The sequence below is a fragment of the Balaenoptera borealis genome (genome assembly GCF_965194805.1).
Source record: "Balaenoptera borealis genome assembly, chromosome: 1".
Classification (NCBI taxonomy): Eukaryota; Metazoa; Chordata; class Mammalia; order Artiodactyla; family Balaenopteridae; genus Balaenoptera; species Balaenoptera borealis.
The window spans coordinates 171724328-171744933 of record NC_138860.1 but is presented as its reverse complement, the minus strand read 5'-3'; the positions used below and the strand labels follow the sequence as shown (position 1 = coordinate 171744933).

The window sequence follows — 20606 nt, the reverse complement described above, 5'->3', positions numbered from 1 at the left end:
TGTTACCTTATCAGAGAGGACCTCCCTGACCACTCACCCTATGAAAAGTGGCAACTTCCTCCTGCACTATGCTTCCTATTTTCCTTTACCCTGCTTTATTTTTCTTTCTTTTACTTATCACCTGACATACATGTATTTTTTTCTCCCCCAAGTAGAATCGAAGCTCCGTGAGAGCAGGGACCATTCTCGTCTCTTAGTCACTGCTGTTTCTACAGTCCCTGGAACAGTGCCTGGCATGTAGCAGAAACTGGATAGATATTTGATGCATGAATAATAATAAGAACAATAATAACCAATACTTATTGAAGGGTAACTATGTACCAAGCATTTTTCTAAGCACTTTACATATGTTAATCCATTTGATCCTCAGGACAATCCTATGTGGTGAATAGCATTATTTACTTCATTTTACAATGAGGAAACATTTATATTCTACTCTAAACAATAGATACATTGAAACGTTGTATAAGGATCAAATTTATTAAACAGAGTCTTTAAATGTACTAGAGAAGCTTAATACCTAAAAGGAAACTTTCAACAAACCATTTTATTATGATGATGTTTTGCTGATAACATGTTTAGTCGCTCCTTAGGTTGTTTTGTTTACAGTCCAGTTCACCATCTCTCCACAGTACTGCAGAGGGAGTGGTGGAGGGAGGGAACTTCCAGTTACCCGAGAAAGGATTTTAGAACCCAGATCATCTGTCCTGTCCATCAGTCACAGGAAGTACTGATTTATCACTTTGTTAAAAGTGGTCTCGTCTTGTTTGAAATGACATTGATGTCAGGGTCCCTGGTTAGAACTCCTTCATTTGGTTGCTAAGCTCCTACTGTGCAGAGCCCAACCCCATGTGCTTTGTTACACAGGGAACCTATTCCATAGAACACTGAAAATATTGTAAAACCTTTGCCCACTGAGCAAAAAGATATTCCCCTGCTCCAGGAACAAAAATGGAGCCACTATGCCTCAGAAATGCTAAGTTAACATTTCCATGACTGAGACATTCTGGTTAGCCTTTCTGAGCAAACTGGACAGGGCTTCTCATATTCTTGCCTCTGATATTCTGTAGCTGCCACCCAAGGACCGAAAGGGAAGGATTTATCTATAAAACATTGTCACAAATAGTTTAGATGCACATTCACTGGTTTAACTATTTTTTCTTGGCACAGACTTAAAATTGAACCAGTGCTTTCTGGGGCTCCCTGGTTTCATTTCCCCTTGGCACTATCTCCAGAAATCTTGTTTACACTCCATTTTTTTTCTCTCTGGCCTATTGTCTTAGATTGAGACTGTAAGCTGTTTCCTAGCACAGTGCTGCTCAGACTTTTAGATCCCATGGATCAATAAAAGAGATTAAAAAAAAAAAAAAGGTCTTAGGACCCAACATGGGGTTCTCTACATTATATTTTACCAAATAAGGATATTTTTTAAAATGGTTAATTTTTACTGGCATCATTTAGGAAGAAAGGGCATTTTCCCATCAAAAAGTTAGGAGGGAAATAATCTCAGAATAAAGAACAGTCTTCTGCATTGAGTAAGTTTAGCTTTATGAAAAGCTCATTACATTATCATTACCTTTCTTATTTCTTGGGGGACTGGTGAAAATTTCAGCTTTCACCTCTAGACTCTGAGTTGAAACTTCAAGGCTCCTTTCCTGCTGGCTCTTTCTTGGTTCTTGTTCTTTTCTGTCCTTGACGACATCTCCAACAGGGTCCCTTGTATATACACAGCTGCGGATTCCTAGTGTCCTTAGGCCACCTGGCCCAGCTGTAGGTCTTTTCTTCCTTTAGCTTTGTTCTCACGTTGCTCTTTTCAAAACTCCATTCAGCAAGTCATAAAACACACCTGCAAGTTAAAAGCCAACCATCAATTTATCTTGGGATTTCCACAGTGCCTTTCCTTTAACATTCAATTAAGCTAGTTAAATCTGCACATTTGACTTTTTAACCCCACCAGGTTCTCATTAATAAAATGGGGATTGACATTACTATGGAGAGTTCTGAAAATGAATGAGATAAATTAATTCAACAAACATTTACTTAGAATTGGATTATAAAGATTAATAATAAAAAAGTTCTTTGTCCTCTAAGCAGTCATAGATTTATTAAAGAGGCAATATATAAGCTGAGAGTTGGTTCTCTTAATCTGGGGTCCATGGGACGGATGGGCTCGGGGAAGGGAGTGCTTAATGAGATTGTAGGCAAAAATTTGGGTGTATGTTCCTTTTTCTGAGAAGTTTCATTATTCTCATGAGATTTTCAACTGAGTCCAAGACTTCTAAAAGGAAAATACTGATGTAAACATAGTTTTTTTTAATTTTATAAATTTATTTTTGGCTGTGTTGGGTCTTCGTTGCTGCACGTGGGCTTTCTCTAGTTGCAGCAAGCAGGGGCTACTCTTCGTTGTGGTACGCAGGCTTCTCACTCTGGTGGCTTCTCTTGTTGCGGAGCACGGGCTCTAGGCACGCAGCTTTCAGTAGTTGTGGCGCATGGGTCTAGTTTAGTTGCTCCGTGGCATGTGGGATCTTGCCGGACCAGGGCTCGAACCCATGTCCCCTGCATTGGCAGGCGGATTCTTAACCACTGCGCCACCTGGGAAGCCCAAACAGATAGTTTTAATACACTAAGTTACCATAAGGAAATGTGACCAATATTATGGGTGAACAAAGAATAGAACACCTTCTTTCTGCTCAAGGGAAAAAATAGGGCTTCACTGATCAGGGTCTCGAGGGACAGATAGGAATTGGGGAGGGGAAATGGCAAGGACATTTGAGGCAGAAAGAACTGCATGTGCAAAGTCATGGGTTCCAGAACAAAATGTGTATTTGAGAAAAATGCAATGTGGCTGGAGCATTGAGTGCATGGTGAGAAATATACAGGGCTAGGGAGTGACAAGCTTTGAAAACTGTGTGGACTACAGAGAACCAGCAGAAATCTTTAAAAATAGGTTTTTACACTGTCAGTTGTGTGAAGTATATAAACATTTCTCAAAGGAGTTCCCTTCCATTCCTGCCTTACTAAAGGAGTGACTTGGGCAGCGAGGTCTGCTGTTCCTGAAGGCTGGAAAAGTTTGAGAACCAGAGCTCTAGGGCCCAGCCCAGGCCATAGCAAAATTCTGAAGAGTATGTAAAATCTGTCCTCCTTTCCTGCTTCTTTTCACTCTTTTATCCCCACTGCCCCCTTCATATATCCAGAAGGATCTCCTTGGTTTCTACCTTCCAGAGGTCTAAAATGGTTGAACTAGAAGGAACCTCAGAAGTTATTTTGGTTCAACTTCCCTATTTTACAGTCTTGGAAATAGACTCTGAGTAGGAAGTGATTTCCTCTCCGTGTCTCCCCTTCCATCTCTGGTTTGGTGCTGGGCCTGTTGCTCTCCTCCTTCTCATCTTCGTTTTGTTTTGCTTGGCTGCGTCGCTAACCAGGGATCAAACCTGTGCCCCCCACAGTGGAATGGAAGCGTGGAGTCTTAACCACTGGACCGCCAGGGAAGTCCCATCATCCTTGTCTTCTGAGGAAATCCCAGGGACTCCTTTGGTTTCAACTAACATCCCCATACTAGAGACTCCAAGATTTGTATTTCCAGCTTGATTTTACTCTCTAAGCCCCAAACCTTTTAATTGCCTACAGAACATTCCTATCTGATGTTTTATGTTCTTCTGAAACCCAACATGTCCAAAGATAAATTGATGATCACAAAATCTCCTCTAGGATTCCCCACATTAGAAAATGGCACCTCACCCACCGAATCGCTCAAATCAAACTACTAGATATTATGTTGATATCTCCTCCTTTAATGCCCTCCCCACAATCCAATCAATCACTAAGACCTCTCATTTTGCCTCCTAAAATGTCCATTTTGTCCACTTCACTCTGTCTTCATCATCACTATATTAGACCATTATCTTTTGCTTGGACTTGCTGCAATATTCTTCTAACTCCTAATCTACTCTTTTCTCCCTGACTCTACTTCCCACACTGCAATCAGAGTGAACCTAAAACATAAATCTGAGAATGCTATGCTTCTATTAACCCTTTACTAACTGATCATCGTTTGTAGCTAACAAGTAAAGGCCCTATTTTTCTCTTTTCTGCCCAATTCTTGAGTCTCATCTGGTGCCACCCTCTCTCTCATTATGCACCAGTCATGTTGGCCTTTTTTTCAGTTCTTCACCAGTACCAAGATCCTTCCCCGCCTGGGGCCTTTGCACATATTGTCTCTCACATCCCTTCCCTCCTTGTCTGGTCAATTTCTGGTCATATTTCTGGTTCTAGCTGAAGCTCAGGACTTCAGGGAAAACTTCTTGGTCCTCTGACTAAGTGAGGTCCGTCTGTGCTTTCTCATTGCACTCTAACAACTGTGAGTGAATAACTATTTTTTAAAAAAATTAATTAATTAATTTTTGGCTGCGTTGGGTCTTCATTGCTGTGTGCCAGCTTTCTCTAGTTGCAGCGAGCGGGGGCTACTCTTCATTGCGGTGTGCGGACGTATTGCAGTGGATTCTCTTGTTGTGGAGCACGGGCTCCAGGTGCACAGGCTTCAGTAGTTGTGGCACGTGGGCTCAGTAGTTGTGGCACACGGGCTTAGTTGCTCCGTGGCATGTGGGATCTTCCCGGACTAGGGCTCAAACCCGTGTCCCCTGCATTGGCAGGCAGATTCTTAACCACTGTGCCAACAGGGAAGCCCAGAAGTGAACTCTTTTTTTGTTGTTGTTTTAATTTTTAATTTATTATTTATTTATTATTTTTATTTGTGGCTGTGTTGGGTCTTCGTTTCTGTGTGAGGGCTTTCTCCAGTTGCGGCGAGTGGGGGCCACTCTTCATCGCGGTGCGTGGGCCTCTTACTATCGCGGCCTCTCTTGTTGCGGAGCACAGGCTCCAGACGCTCAGGCTCAGTAGTTGTGGCTCACGGGCCCAGTTGCTCTGCGGCATGTGGGATCTTCCCAGACCAGGGCTCGAACCCGTGTCCCCTGCATTGGCAGGCAGATTCTCAACCACTGCGCCACCAGGGAAGCCCCAAAAGTGAACTCTTAAGACTTTCTCTCCAGCACATTGCCTGCCCTTCAATAAATACTTGTTAGAAGAGGGATTGAGTGCTTTATGCACCGAGTGGCAGAGGTGAAACTAGAACCCAAACTCATTTCTGATACAGTATTCTTTTCTCAAACCATGAGGGGTCTGCCGCCTAAGATGATATCCCACACTCCAGACTTCCTCTTCCTCTTCCCAGTGATTAAATGTATCAGTCTTGTGTGTTCTGTTCAGGGGCCTATTAAAGACAATCTGGTGAACTAATCCAGGTTTAGAGACCATCCTTCCCCCAGGATGTCTGCGTTTTAACTGGGAAATCTTGTAGGACAGAAAGTAATCCCAAAGGAACTAATCATAATTTCAGGCACTATAAAAATATTATTGGAAGGAGGGAATTTTCACTATCATCCCTTAATGGGATTATAGGAAAGAAGTTTACAATGTATCAGATTTACTTTAATGTTTGTGTATTTTGATTTTTGTTTTTTTGAACTTTATCTTTGCAGCAAACCTGTTAGGTAGATTTTATTATCCCCTTTATCAAATGAGGGAATCTCTGAAAGGTTTAGTAATTTACCTAATGTCGCCAATCTGTTGGGGAGGCCAGTGTTTAGTCACTCCCCCTCCCCGATTATGACTCCTGGTCTAATCCTCTTTTTACCATACCACTGCTGCCTTCAAGGGTAAGTGTAGGCAACTGCTTACAGTTTATACATAAATCTGGGCCATGGGGTTAACCGGTTAACTTATATTAAAAAAAAAAAAAAAAAAAAAAAGGATTACTATGTTTCTTCTCTTCCCTTGGTGGAATCTATGCTGTGAACCTGGACTCTGCCAGAAGTCTGTCACATTTGGTGCCTGACCTTATTCATTCCAACCATAAATGTGATTATGGGCAGAAAAAATGCGTTGAGCACTTTAAGCAAAATTATGATGCAAAGTCCAAGATGCTGTGTTATCATTTATTTTACTACTGAGTCCACCCAAGCCTCCTGTATCCAGGGAGGGGATGGTATCAGGTTGACACTTGAGTGCATTATTTATCTGTTTACTACTATTTGCAATAACAAAAGCTATTAGGAGAAGGACTGTCCTGGGATCAAATATCCCTGCAGGAGTCAGGTTTGCCTCTGATTAAAAATGCTTCTGCCCATCCATCCTTTAGATTTCCTCAGGATTCTGGTTCCTGAATACAGGATTTCTCTTGGGGGTGGAGGGACACTATTACGTTCCTCTCAGTGTCAGGCAAACCTTACTATTTAATAGCTTTGTGACCTTGGGCACATGACTTAACCTCTCTGTTTCCTCAGTTATAAAACGGATTGACTGACAGCTACTTTGAAGATGCTGAAAGCCTTTAATGTTTGAAAGCACCTAACAACAAAGCCTAGTCTACAGCAGGTATTCAAATAGCATTTATTTCCTTTCTTCCCCAGGTAAGGACTCGTTGAAAGAACACGTAAAATTTTGTGTGGATGTGTGAAGTGTGTTTTTCTTGGAAATAAAGTCCACAGTTTAACAGATTATCATGGGGGCCAGCGACATCCCTAAAAAAGAATTGCAGATTCTCCTTCCTGCAACGCCAAAGGGTGAATCTCTTTCTCAGGGGACCGGATGTTTTCTGGATATTTTTGTTCTCTGGGCCCTCTTTCTGTAGCTTGCTAACAGAGGAGGATAACCAGGTGAGGGGGTGTCTTTCTCAGGGCAGGGCCCCCTTGAACTTTCCCTGGGGGGTCTGTGACTCCTGTTCGTGTTCCCCCCCATATGGGGGTGGGGTGCCATCTGCAACTGGGAAGCAGGTTTATTTTAAGGCCTCTCAGCCTTCGGGGTTCGCTTCTTCACTGAAAAACCAGCTTTTGTGGGTTCCCCCAAGCTAGAGCTACTCCCTTCCCTCCAGCTGTTAGTCAAAACCTCGTGGTGCGACCCTGGCCGACCCACCCTCCTAGGCCCCAATCCCAAGGCGGTGGGGGCGGGGAGGCCGCGCGCGCCGCTTCCGCTCCTCCAGCCCACCAGAGGGCGCTGCGGCCCCACCTCTGCCTTCCCGGAGTGCTTCGCGCCGGGCCCCTTCAGCGTGGGTGAGCGAATGTGAGAGTCAGCGTCGCGCCGTGCGCGCCGTCCGCCTCCGCTGCTCGGCGCCCTTATTTCGGCTGCGAGGGGCGGGCGCGCGCGTAAAGGCATAGAGACGGGCGCTGAGCTCTTGGGCTAGAGCGTCGCCGAGTCGGAGCCGGAGCCCGAGCCGCGCGCTGTGTCTCCGCTGCGTCCGCCGAGGCCCCCGAGTGTCAGGGACAAAAGCCGCCGCCGCGCCGCCTGCTCCCGTCGCCGGGGCTCATCCGCTGCCGCCGCCACCCTGAGGAGAGTCCGCCGCCGTCGCCACCCGTGAGGATCCAAGAGCCATGTCGGCCAGCAGCCTCTTGGAGCAGGTACAGGCCCGGCCCGCATGCCTCGGCCATTGTGTGAGGCGAGAGGGAGCCCGACTAGGCCCGGGCCCGCCGCCCCAGGTCGGGCCGAGCCGAGGCGGCGCCTTCAGCGGGCCTCATTTTGAGCCTCTCAGGCCGGCCGCGCCCAGCGCCTCGCCCTCGGCCCGCTCTCCCCGCTCCTCACTGGGCCTCGGAGACCGCCGGCCGCGCCGCGTCCCCTCCTCTCGGCGGGCCTCGTTTTTCTCTTGTTTCCTTCCCCTTCTTTGAAGCCCTGGTCCCCTCGCGTTGTTTGTGGCGCGGCCCCCTCTTCCCCCTGGGCCCCACCAGCGTCGCGCTTCCCCCGCCTCCCATCTTCAGCCTCCTCCTCACCCCATTCCTGACGCCTCTTCTTAGGCCTGCGCTTTTATTCCCTTATCGGTCCCGGCTTTAATTTGTCTCTCCTTTTCCGTTTTTTCTTCGGACGATGTGCTGCTCGGCGACGTTTCCTTCCCCCGCAGAGACCAAAAGGTCAAGGAAACAAAGGTGAGCCTAGCTCCGCCGGTGGCCCCGGGCGGGCGGGGGACCCCGCGTGGGGGGGGGGGCGGGGTCTCCGGGAAGCGCCCCGGGGAGAGGACCTTTCGGAAGCCGCTCAGTTTGCAGGTGCCTCACAGTTAAGTATTTGACCCTTTCGGTGTGTTCCTGCAGCTGGCGAACAGCTTTTTAGTGAACAAGGAGTAATTCATTAGGGGTGGGGGTGGATTCGGTTTTGAAATGTCCCAGGTCCTTAGTTTCCTGTAGGTCTTAGAAGGCCTTTGTTTTTCATCCTCGTGGATCACACTCTGGAAGTGCTCACATGTGATGGGGGAGGGGAAGCGGGAGGGAATAGAAATCTAGAGGAGCCAATAAAATGACCTTTTTAGATCAACTTGCTCTGGGTGGAGGGAGACGTTTTTACGAATGTTGCTCAGCATTCACTCTCATCTTTATCCTTTCGAAACCCAAACTTATTTGCTCTGTGTAGTACGGTTTTTCTCTGGTTAGGAGGTATTTGATTAATTTGGGAGGTGGATTGTACGATTGAGACACTCCTAATTTGAATTTTTTTTCCTTTAGTACAAAATGGATCTGTACATCAAAAGGATGGATTAAATGATGATGATTTTGAACCTTACTTGAGTCCACAGGCAAGGCCCGTGAGTAGTTAACCATTTTCGTGCTTGATCAGAGGATGCAGTATACCATTATTCTTTCTCTGCTCTATCAATAAATCTCATTTTCAGGGGATGACTTTCTTAATATCAGTCAATATGTTATAAAACCATTTGCTACAAATGTCATAGGCTGTTAAGGTTCTTATCTGTGTTGTGAGCAAACATACCATTTTCTGAGGCTAGTACTGATAACATTTTACAGTGTACTAACAGCAACACTTGTTTGAGTAGTTCTTCCTCCTTAGCAAGAATATAACAGTGCAAAACTTAAGAATACTTTCTGGTGTTAAATATTTTCATCCCCAAAACATTTTTCTTTTAGGAAAATTGGATTCATATGTGATGGGAAAAACTAACAAAATCACCTGAACTTTATTCAGTGCTGCAGAACTGAGTATCTTCGTTTTGTCTAGTCACTAGTTAGTGGGTTCTTAGGTTATCAGAACTATTTTGGAGCTGGGTACTCTTTCAAGTTGAGCTCTATCTACATGTGTAAAGAGTAATTTTGTATATATCTGGCTTCTTAGGGGAGCTGTAGAATTTACAAAACGGAGTTGAAGGAAGATAAAATACTGTTGAGGACAGAGATCAAGAATGATGGAATTCCAGTTTTTGCAATGTAATCTGTCTTCTTATGTGAAGATTAGTTGCATGTAGGTCCATATATGAACATGAACTGTGCACAGAGACTTCTTTGATTCAGCAGTTCTTTTGTGTTACTATCTTGGATCCCAAAGACAGTCACAAAGTTGTAGCTAATAAGTATAACTCACCAGACTAATAAACCAAAAGGAAAATTGACAATAACTCATCCAGAATATCCTAAAAGATGAAAAAGTTTGTGGAACATTTATATAAATTCTGAACAGATGGTGTATGATATACATAATAGTCTTGAATAACTTGACATTAGTGCGTGCGCATGTTTGGGCCTAATGCTTACATAAAACTTTTTGATCCCTTGTGTAGAATTTTCTACATTGAAAGTATAGAAACCACTTAAGCAAGTGATTGGAAAAAAGTTTTTGCAGAAGACAACCAGTTAATCAGGAAAAGTAGGGAAGGAAGTAGAGGAATGAACTATTAATGGGTTCTTGCTCTTGAGGTAGTTTGCTTACATAATCATTATAACAAGGAGAGTGGGAGCATTTGGAAACATAATTCTAGGTAGTTCTTGTGAAACATTGTGTAATTCAGATTTTTGAGCTCAGGGGCATGTGGGAACCTGCCAGTTCAGGTGTAGGCATTCAGCTTTATAGTGGCATAACCTGTGATATTAAGTGTGTTTGTATTTTATTTGTTAAGTAAGCTAAAGCTTAAATATTTTTGAAAAATTTGGGGGGGAAATATAAATTTTGGTTGAATAGACATAATCTGAGACTGTCGTTTGTCAAGGCTATTTCATCTACTTTTTAACCAGTTTTTTTTTTAAATTTTTGAATTTTATTTACTTTTTTATACAGCAGGTTCTTATTAGTTTAACCAGTTTTTCATGACCTTATATTGGAATAATTCTTCAGGCTTAATCTATTAAGGGTGGACTGAATTTCTTATTCATAATGGATTTGGGGCTGTTAAAATTATAACACTGTCTTCGAGAAATAGACTTCTCTTAAACTTGAGGGTATATGTGAAAGACTTAGGTTTTTAAAAGAAAATTTAGAATTGGCAGAGAGAAGCACCACCGTTTATCAAACTATATTAGTTGAAATATTTAATCTTCAGGAGATGTGTTTTAGTGGCTAGAGAGAAGTACTATTGGCTTTGGTAATGCAAACTTAAGGCCTGACATAGTTATGGTCATCCAAGTCTCTTAAGAACAAAACTCCCTATTGACTAGTTAGTGGATTCTTAGATACAAGAGCTGTTTTGAAGTTAAAGTAGTCTATTTTTGAGTTGAGCTGAGTCTATATCTATAGAAACCAATTCTATGTATCTCTGGCTTCTCATTTAAGGGAGTACTTTGTGAGTTATAGGATTTATAAAAAAGAACTGTCAGCATAAATGAAAGTAAGAATGTTTCTGCAATGTAATCTATCTTCTAATGTGAAGATTAGTTGCGTATAACTTTATTTCTGGTTGTCATTCTGAAGGATGATTCCTTTTTTAAAGATATGGACTGTACTGTGTCTTTAGAATTATATTCCTGTTTTTAATGAAAAAGTTAGGTGTGCATTTTAGCTTACGGCCTTAACTTTTATAGGTGAAGCAAAACAGGTAGCAACATTTTTTTTTTGGTTTTGAATCCTCTGGAAGTCACTGTGCATTTTCTTTCCAGGTTATAATTAAATAGTGGCATCTCTTGATGTTCCCAGATGGTTTGCCAGGAGGCTTTACTATAAACTAGGTGTACTGAACCTTGATTTTTGGTTTATGGTTGAGGAATGGCTGCACAGATTTTTGGGATAGAACTTGAAATGTCCAGTTATTTTTGTTTTATCTATCATATAGTAAGTTTTAATAGGAAACTCTTGTGAATGCTTTTTCTTTCTGCCAATATTCCCACTCCTTCAGTCCAGAGATAGTGGTTTTAATGAAGGCATCATCTCAGTACATCTATAGAGGAAGACTTAAACTTAGTGAGATGATGGGTTTTCCCTTTTCTGAATTGTAGCACCAAAAGGTAAGGCTGGTATTCACTGTATGTCAGTTTAATTTTAAATGTTTAAACAGTTCAGTTATTAAACCAAAATATTATCTAAGTCTATAAAAATAGCAAGTTTATGGGAAGAGACCATCTGAAAAGGTCACTCTCCTTTTTTATGGTAATGACTGAAATATTCGAATTGTGTGAATAATTGGGAGAGGAAATGTCCTGGTCGTTTTATGTATTTTTGCGTTTAGTTTTAATTTACCCTTTTTTCTTCTTCCACAGAATAATGCATATACTGCCATGTCAGATTCCTACTTACCCAGTTACTACAGTCCCTCCATTGGCTTCTCCTATTCTTTGGGTGAAGCTGCTTGGTCTACCGGGGGTGACACAGCCATGCCCTATCTAACTTCTTATGGACAGCTGAGCAACGGAGAGCCTCACTTCCTACCAGATGCAATGTTCGGACAACCAGGAGCCCTGGGTAGCACTCCATTTCTTGGTCAGCATGGTTTTAACTTCTTTCCCAGTGGGATTGACTTCTCAGCTTGGGGAAATAACAGTTCTCAGGGACAGTCTACTCAGAGCTCTGGATATAGTAGCAATTATGCTTATGCACCTAGCTCCTTAGGTGGAGCCATGATTGATGGACAGTCAGCTTTTGCCAGTGAGACCCTCAATAAGGCTCCTGGCATGAATACTATAGACCAGGGGATGGCAGCCCTGAAGTTGGGTAGCACAGAAGTTGCAAGCAATGTTCCAAAAGTTGTAGGCTCTGCTGTTGGTAGCGGGTCCATTACTAGTAACATCGTGGCTTCCAGTAGTTTGCCTCCAGCTACCATTGCTCCTCCAAAACCAGCATCTTGGGCTGATATTGCTAGCAAGCCTGCGAAACAGCAACCCAAGTTGAAGACCAAGAATGGCATTGCAGGGTCAAGTCTTCCACCACCTCCAATAAAACATAACATGGATATTGGAACTTGGGATAACAAGGGTCCTGTGGCAAAAACCCCCTCACAGGCTTTGGTTCAGAACATAGGTCAGCAGCCAACCCAGGGGTCTCCGCAGCCTGTAGGTCAGCAGGCTAACAATAGCCCACCAGTGGCTCAGGCATCAGTAGGGCAACAGACACAGCCATTGCCCCCACCACCACCACAGCCTGCCCAGCTCTCAGCGCAGCAACAGGCAGCTCAGCCAACCCGCTGGGTAGCACCTCGGAACCGTGGCAGTGGGTTCGGTCATAATGGGGTGGATGGTAATGGAGTAGGACAGTCTCAGGCTGGATCTGGATCTACTCCTTCAGAACCTCACCCAGTGTTGGAGAAGCTGCGGTCCATTAATAACTATAACCCCAAGGATTTTGACTGGAATCTGAAACATGGCCGGGTTTTCATCATTAAGAGCTACTCTGAGGACGATATCCACCGTTCCATTAAGTATAATATCTGGTGCAGCACAGAGCATGGGAACAAGAGACTGGATGCTGCTTATCGCTCCATGAACGGGAAGGGCCCCGTTTACTTACTTTTCAGTGTCAACGGCAGTGGACACTTCTGTGGCGTTGCAGAAATGAAATCTGCTGTGGACTACAACACATGTGCAGGTGTGTGGTCCCAGGACAAATGGAAGGGTCGTTTTGATGTCAGGTGGATTTTTGTGAAGGACGTTCCCAATAGCCAGTTGCGACACATTCGCCTAGAGAACAACGAGAATAAACCAGTGACCAACTCCAGGGACACTCAGGAAGTGCCTCTGGAAAAGGCTAAGCAGGTGTTGAAAATCATAGCCAGCTACAAGCACACCACTTCCATTTTTGATGACTTCTCACACTATGAGAAACGCCAAGAGGAAGAAGAAAGTGTTAAAAAGGTAACCAGCTTACCCTTCTTAAGACTGTAAGGGAAGGGGAAGGAACTAGAACAGGAGAGGTATTATACCAGTAACCATTAATAAAAGCTTTGTAAATAACATAAGTATCACTTAACAGTTCAAGCCTTAATGGAGGATAATTGGTCTTATTATTTGAACCTTAGTGTGAAAGAATATGGGAACATTAATGGAGGACAGAAATGTGGACTTAAGTTAAAGGAAAGCAGAAACAACCGTAGAGAAACTGGCTTTACATGATGCAGAAAGAGGTGAAGAATGAGTCTGAAGAAAACGCAAAGGGAATAATTGAAGTGATAGAAACGTAGAAATCAAAGTAGTTAAAGATTGAGGCTGTAATGTGGCAGAGAAAAAGATGATTCTGTTGGAATTAACTTTTGGCCTTGCTGGGGTACTGTGGTTATTTACAAGAGTTGGTGTGTCACCAAGCCCTGACATTTCTTTTCTGCCTGCCTGCTGACAACTGGCAGTGTTAAGAGGATGTTTTTCAGACCTTTCTTCCTTGCTTCTATCTTTTGTAGTGTTCTGCTTAATCACTTTTTTCAAAATCTTTTTCCCATTAGAAAAGGTAATTATATAAAACTTGGAAAGCAGATCATCCGAAAAAGCTGGCCTCTTGCTCTTAACATTTGGTTGTATTCCTAAAGATTCACTTTCTCGTTTCCTCTGTAACAAGTGGGAATCTTGGACAGAGTGATAGGGAATAGTTCCAAAGTAAAGAGTTGAACTTATTTGAAAGGGTTGGTAATGCTTGATCCCATGTATTGAGCGTAAACTCTAGGACCATAAGAAAATGATAAAATACTGGTTGGCGCAGATCATATTATCCAGAAGTTAGACATATTGAAGTATAGGAAGTAGGTGAAAAGATAATGACAAGGAGAAAATGTTTTTAAAACATATGTATATATTAATGATAGAATCCTGAGTGGTTAGCTTCAGATGCAAAATAAACAAAACCTAACAGACTTAATGTAAATACATTTTCCTTGAATTTGTCATTAATTCATAGGGATCTTATGTAATTGATCTAGGACCTGAGGCACTTGTTATACCTCTACAAAGACTTACGCCTTTGAGCAGTGGGAGGAGGACTGCTCAAAGGAGTAAGTTTGCTCTGGTAGATTCTCGACCTCCATAACACAGAATCAGAGGTCCATAGTTGTCTAACTAAAGCAGGATGGTTGACTGTTTATTTTATTTTTGGCTACATTGGGTCTTCATTGCTGCTTGCGGACTTCCTCTAGTTGCAGTGAGTGGGCTTTTCATTGCAGTGGCTTCTCTTGTTGCGGAGCCTGGGCTCTAGGCGCGCGGGCTCTAGGGCACAGACTCAGTAGTTGTGGCACACGGGCTTAGTTGCTCCGCTTCATGTGGAATCTTCCCGGACAAGGGCTCGAACCCGTGTCCCTTCCGTTGGCAGGCGGATTCTTAACCCCTGAGCCACCAGGGAAGCCCAGTATGGTTGACTCTTTTATCTTCCAGTGTGTAGAGATATACTTGTCAGTGATGCTGAAAGTATTGGGGAGATAGAGCCAGATTACTGGAAATTTGGCTGTTAGAAAAAACTTGGTACTGTTTAGTTCTTTAAACTCTTCCCTTTCCCAGAGTTTAACAGTTTAACTTAAAATCCTCCAGAATCTATAGAAAAAAGATATTTGATTATTTTTGCCAAACATCTGAAAGGCTCTAAAGATGTCTTCACAGGCTTCTGTTTCTAGAGGAACAAGGAAGGAGGCTGTGTGTGGCCTTTTAGGCATCATGTAGTGGCATAGCAGATTATTAACGGGTGTGAGGGGCATCCAGGTGCTTGGTTTAACTACTTGAAATATGCATAATATTTGTCGCATATTAAGAATCTGCTTACTTTCTTCTGCAAAGTTCTGTCCTACATCTTGTGATTTAAAAGCAGGAAGGCAAAGGTAGGAATATTTTTTGGAATGTGCAGCATAGCCGCTAGGATAAATTTGTATTTATTAGAACTAGTGGGGAAGCTTGTGTTTAAAAGTGAAGTAGCAAGTCTGAGGATTGTTAATTTGTGTGCACTTTTAATCAAGTATATATTTGTATTAATTCACTTGAGTGGTTCAGTGAATGATAAAACGTCATAAGTAGGTGTAAGATTCATTGACTAGCCTTGTGTTTTCAGTGAGTGTAATAATAATCAAGGTTTAGGGTCTTTGTTAAGCTAACTAATGGCTCTTTCTTAAAACAGTTCTGTAAAGACTTTTGATGAATGAGTATCCTAATTTTTCTGAGGCTGGTGAACAAACCACCAAAAGTAAAAACTTAAAAGCTTCAATTATACTTGTGTCAGATTACTTTTTAGTTTACTTTCTTTAAGAAGAGCTTGCTGGGGTTTCTGGAAGGTCCCTATGATTGCCTCCAAACCCAGCTACCCTTTCAGTCAGTATTGCCTTACTCCTGTGTTGCCCACTGTTACCCTTTAACATCCTTACATAACTGACTGTAAACTGTTCTTCCAGTTTTTATTAGGCTTCCAAGACAAAACAAGTTTCATGATAATGGGACTGATAGCTCATTGAAGCATTGACTCCCTTAAGTGGTGTGTTTGTATATGTGCCTTGGTATTATTTACAAGATTGAAAAAATCTTCCAGCCAAATGGAAACTCAGTCAGTAGGGAAATACTTATCATCCTGAAAATGATGTCACAGCTGTTCTAAAGTTCCGTGATTGGGCATGTTGCTTGGCAGAACACACTGAAGCAGAACTACAGCCATTTTTGCCTTGTTCTGTCACATGATCTAATTCAACACCGTAGAACCTTCAAGATCTGTCTGGCTTGGATATTTTGGATCTGTCTGGCTTGACACTTCCAGCAAATTTTAGTGACTTCGTTTACTTTGTTGTATACTTCAGATGCTATTTTGTAAACTGCTTTCTGCATTTATTTAGAACTTTCCTCTACTTGTTATTTCTTCTGTGACATCACTTTTTAAAATTTTATTTTATTTTTGTTTGCGTTGGGTTTGTGTTGCTGTGCGCGGGCTTTTCTCTGGTTGCTGCGAGCGGAGGCTACTCTTCCTTGTGGTGCGCAGGCTTCTCATTGCAGTGGTTTCTCTTGTTGAGGAGCATGGGCTCTAGGTGCGTGGGTTTCAGTAGTTGTGGCTCATGGGCTCTAGAGCGCAGCCTCAGTAGTTGTGGTGCACAGACTTAGTTGCTCCGTGGCATGTGGGATCTTCCCGGACCAGGGCTCGAACCTGTGTCCCCTGCATTGACAGGTGGATTCTTAACCACTGAGCCACCAGGGAAGCCCTGTGACATCACTTTTATTTTAAAAATTTTTGAATTTTTTTATACAGCAGGTTCTTATTAGTTATCTGTTTTATACATATTAGTGTATATAGCTGTGACATCACTTTTGATGGCTTCATAGTATTCTATCAAAAATTTATTGTAATTTACCAGTCCCCATTACTGAATATGTCAGCTTCTTTATAATTTTTTTTCCAGCTAAAGTAACACTGTTGTAAACATCCTAAGATATAAATATTGATTCATACCTATCCTTAAGTGCTGCGTCAAAGGATATATGTTTTTGAAGGTCTTGCCGGTGCTATATATTGCCATATGAGCTTTTTTCTTAAAATTTTGTTGTTGTTGTTGAGTATTACTGTCAGCTATTCAGAAGATGATGGCAGTTAGTTAATCTTTTCCTCTGTCTCAACTTTGGAATAGTGGGGCATAAAGGGAGAGTTACTCCCTGCATTAGTGATTTTTTTTTTTTAAATAAACTTCATAAAATAGTTGGTTTAGTTTTTTTTTTTTTCCCCCCCCAATATTTATTTATTTGGTTGCACCCGGTCTTAGTTGCAGCAGGCAGGCTCCTTAGTTGTGGCTCCAGGGCTCCTTAGTTTGCTGCACGCGGGCTCCTCATTTGTGGCATGCGAACTCTTAGTTGCAGCATGCATGTGGGTCTAGTTCCCTGACCAGCGATTGAACCCGGGCCCCCCGCATTAGGAGTGCGGAGTCCTATCCACTGTGCCACCAGGGAAGTCCCTAGTTGGTTTAGTTTTGTCTTATCTTTCTAGCTTTTTAACTCTAGGTAAAAATAAGATAGTCTAGTAGGGGAGACTGAGGGCTGTGTAATTCTCTTAAAGTCTAGGCCAACATTAGACTCAATCAGGCACTTGGGTAAAGATTTTTCTGAATAACTGGAAAGCTAAGGGGAGATTTAGGAGAGACAGACCTAGAGAAAATATTACTATAGTGACAGCAGCTTAAGGTGTATGTTTTTAAAAATTTCATTGCCATTAAATGAGAATAGCAGGATTTCTTTACCTTTAGGATTATTCTGATTTTCAAGCAGAAGACCTAAAAATGGTGACTTGGAGTGTGTTTGGACATACTGAAAATTTATTATGGTGTTTAAGAATTGAGATGAAGCTATTTATCTTTTCTTTGAACAGCTTTACTGTGTGCTAGACACTACAGAGAAACCACAAATGTATTGTCAGGGAGCCTTATATAAGTGACAAGTAACAATACAAAATGAAAAGTGTTTTCTCAAGGTATGCACAAGGTGCCAGTTTGGAAGCTTAAAGATTGCCTAACCCAGCTTGGGCTGTGGGTTGATAGATCATAGAAGAATCCTGGAAGAAGTGATCTCTTGAGCTGAGCCTTGGAAGATGTATAGAAGATAGCCAGAGGTGTTTTGAGAAGAGTGAACATGGTTCAGAACAGCCCAAATCTGTATAGATAATAACACTGTAGAGATAATAGGTTGGAATAGGAATTCCTGTACAGTTCAAGAAAAGTCTAATTGGAGTTTGTGGAATGGGTTTCCAGGAAGGGAAGTTTGGAGATTAGATTAGGAAAAGGGAGTTAAATGAAATGTTTATGCAGCTAGTTGGATATAGAAGGAATCTACTGAGAGAGATACAAAGTTGGCTTAAAAAAAAGTACTAGAGTTTAAGAGAATGAGGAGTAAGGTCTAATTTGAGTTAGGATGGTGGAGGTCCTTGATGTAACCTTCAGTGAAAGGCAATGGGAAACTTGTAGAAGTAAAGGTGAACCAGTACTTTGTAATAATAGGTATCATTACTGTATATATATATAGCTCATTTCTTCCTGCAATGTGCTTTATACATGTTATCTTATTTCTCATAGTAGTGTTTAGCTTAGTAGAGATGATTTATAAGGGGAATATGATAGCTGTTATCAAATGATTCTTCATGCTAGTGACAGCACTGGAACCAATAGGTAAAGGTTATAGGGAGGGAGATTTTTGTAAATAAAGGGGGAACTTTCTAAAAATGGAGTCTTAGTCACAGGAGGGTTTCAAGAAGAGACTAAAAGAACTTTTATTAGGTAAATTGTAGAGAAGATTCACACATGGGGTAGTTTAGATCAGAGAAACCGAGGAGTAAAAGAGGATTAGGTGGCCCAAGATAACATTTGAGGTTCATGGAGAGGAATTGATGGTACAAAACAGGTCTTAAAAAGTAAGACCTTATTTTTGTTTGTGTTTTATAATTTCTGACCTAAATACTAATTACATATAAAACATAAGAAAGGACTTGAGAACAGAAGGAGATAGATGACAGATAGGATTTGTGGATTCTCAGTGAATCTTAGTATAGATTAGGTGTTTGGGTAGTTATTAATATATTTACTGTGTATTAATGAAAAAAATTATTACCTAAAATGTAATAAAGACTTAGCAAAGGAACATAGAAGTGATTACTTGAGAAATGTTTCCTTTAAAAAAAAATCTAGTTTTCCTGTAGTGTTGGCACAAGTAATATTTCTCTTTATATAAGGAAGTTTTTTTTTCCTTACAGCCATCTTTTTCCTCCTAACCCTTTAATTTGGGCATTTAGTCCCTTGTTTACAAATGTTTGAGGTAATCATCTTGGCTCCATTTTCAACTTTAGAAAAAAATTTTAAATATCCAAGTTTTAGTGATACAAAAATCAGAAAAGAAAGAAACATCACTTTAGCCAAATATATTGTTTTCTTACTATTAAATCTTTAGGAAATGACCATGCAGTACTGTTCTTTCCATTTAACATTACTTCACTCCACCACTGTTTTAAATTGCTTCTTCAGAACTAGTGAGTGAGCATCCTGTTTTAATCAGGATGGCAAACCTGAACGTTTTGTAAAATTCTAAGGCCATCTATGTCTTCTTCTGTCTTGCAGATAAATTTACTTGTTCTTGTGCCAGTAGGGTTGAGGGAATTCTATTTGTATTACTCACCACCTTCCTTGCTTTGTGGATAAAATGCCTTTCTGTAGCCTTGTTAAAGGAGAACCAAAAGAGAATAGGTGATACTGAATTTGGATCTCTTTGAAGCATGCCCTTTGTTTGTATCCATCTTTCAACAAATGTTTGTGTTTTTTTTTTAAATTTATTTTATTTTATTTTATTTTTGGCTGCATTGGGTCTTTGTTGCTGCATGCGGACTTTTCTCTGGTTGTGGCGAGCGGTGGCTACTACTCTTCATTGTGGTGCACAGGCTTCTCATTGTGGTGGCTTCTCTTGTTTGGAACACGCGCTCTAGGCATGCGGGCTTTAGTAGTTGTGGCCCACGGGCTCAGTAGTTGTGGCTCCTCACGGGCTCTAGAGCACGGGCTTCAGTAGTTGTGGCTCGCTGGCTCTAGAGCACAGGCTTAGTAGTTGTGGCCCACGGGCTTTAGTTGCTCCGCAGTGTGTGGGATCTTCCCGGACCAGGGCTTGAACTCGTGTCTCATGCATTGGCAGGCGGACCACCAGGGAAGCCCCCAAATGTTTGTGTTAATTGCTAGGATAGAACAGATAAACAAGGCACCATCTTTGGCTTAGGACCAGACAGTGTTGTTAGGCAGACAACAAAACGGATAAAATATGAGATTAGGGCTGTAATAGAGGGATGAAGAAATATTTTGGCTTTCTGGAGAAGTGATAAATTTGGGGAAATTAAGAAAGTCTTTATGGGGGAACAACATTTGATCTATATCAAATAGAATGAGTAACTGGGTAATCAGCACTTAAATGATAGCACAGTGCTTGGCACATGGTATACATAAAAGTTTAGCTATCTCATCTAATGTATCGTTCTCATATTTTAGATGAGGAAGCAGGCTCAAAGAGGTTATTTATACAAGGTCTCATAGCTAACAAGTGGTGGAGTTGGTATTTCAATGTCCAAGTCCAATAATGTGCTAGAGCTAACTAATTGTGAGCCAGTTGTTTAGCTTTCAAGAATTTTAGCAAGCTAGTTGTTAAACACAGTCGTTATTAAACAAATTGCATAAACTTAAAAATTAAATACATTGTATTAAAAGGTATTTTAAATGCCTTTCTATTTACATTGAATTACATTGTAAACTACAGTTAGAAATATGTTATAGTTAAACTATATAAACTTAGAATACCATTATGATTACCATTAAACCATAATATTTAAATTCATCACTCTTGAAGTTATTATGTCTGTATCAATATATAATATTGTGCTATTATACATGTCTTCTCAGCCCCACTGTA

General features: G+C 41.6%; 1 protein-coding gene and 1 long non-coding RNA gene across 3 annotated transcripts in view; one reads left to right on the top strand and one right to left on the bottom strand.

Annotated features, from left to right (window-relative positions):
- Nucleotides 1–464: 464 nt before the first annotated feature.
- On the bottom strand, nucleotides 465–7942 carry LOC309608670. The gene is made up of 2 exons (XR_014233055.1): nucleotides 7815–7942; nucleotides 465–1846 (listed from the first exon to the last, which is right to left on the bottom strand). It is a non-coding gene; the product is annotated as an uncharacterized lncRNA (long non-coding RNA).
- Nucleotides 6354–20606, top strand: part of YTHDF2 (YTH N6-methyladenosine RNA binding protein F2) — a 31160-nt gene continuing 16907 nt past the window's right edge. Inside the window, exons 1-4 of one of the 2 annotated variants that reach the window (XM_082347926.1) lie at nucleotides 6354–7448; nucleotides 7943–7967; nucleotides 8538–8617; nucleotides 11511–13142. In XM_082347926.1, the coding sequence (XP_082204052.1) occupies nucleotides 7422–7448; nucleotides 7943–7967; nucleotides 8538–8617; nucleotides 11511–13127 (1749 nt within the window). In that variant the 5' untranslated portion in view covers nucleotides 6354–7421 and the 3' untranslated portion in view covers nucleotides 13128–13142. Of the gene's footprint in view, nucleotides 7449–7942; nucleotides 7968–8537; nucleotides 8618–11510; nucleotides 13143–20606 lie in introns of those variants that run through there. The other variant, XM_082347927.1, reaches the window with a different exon arrangement.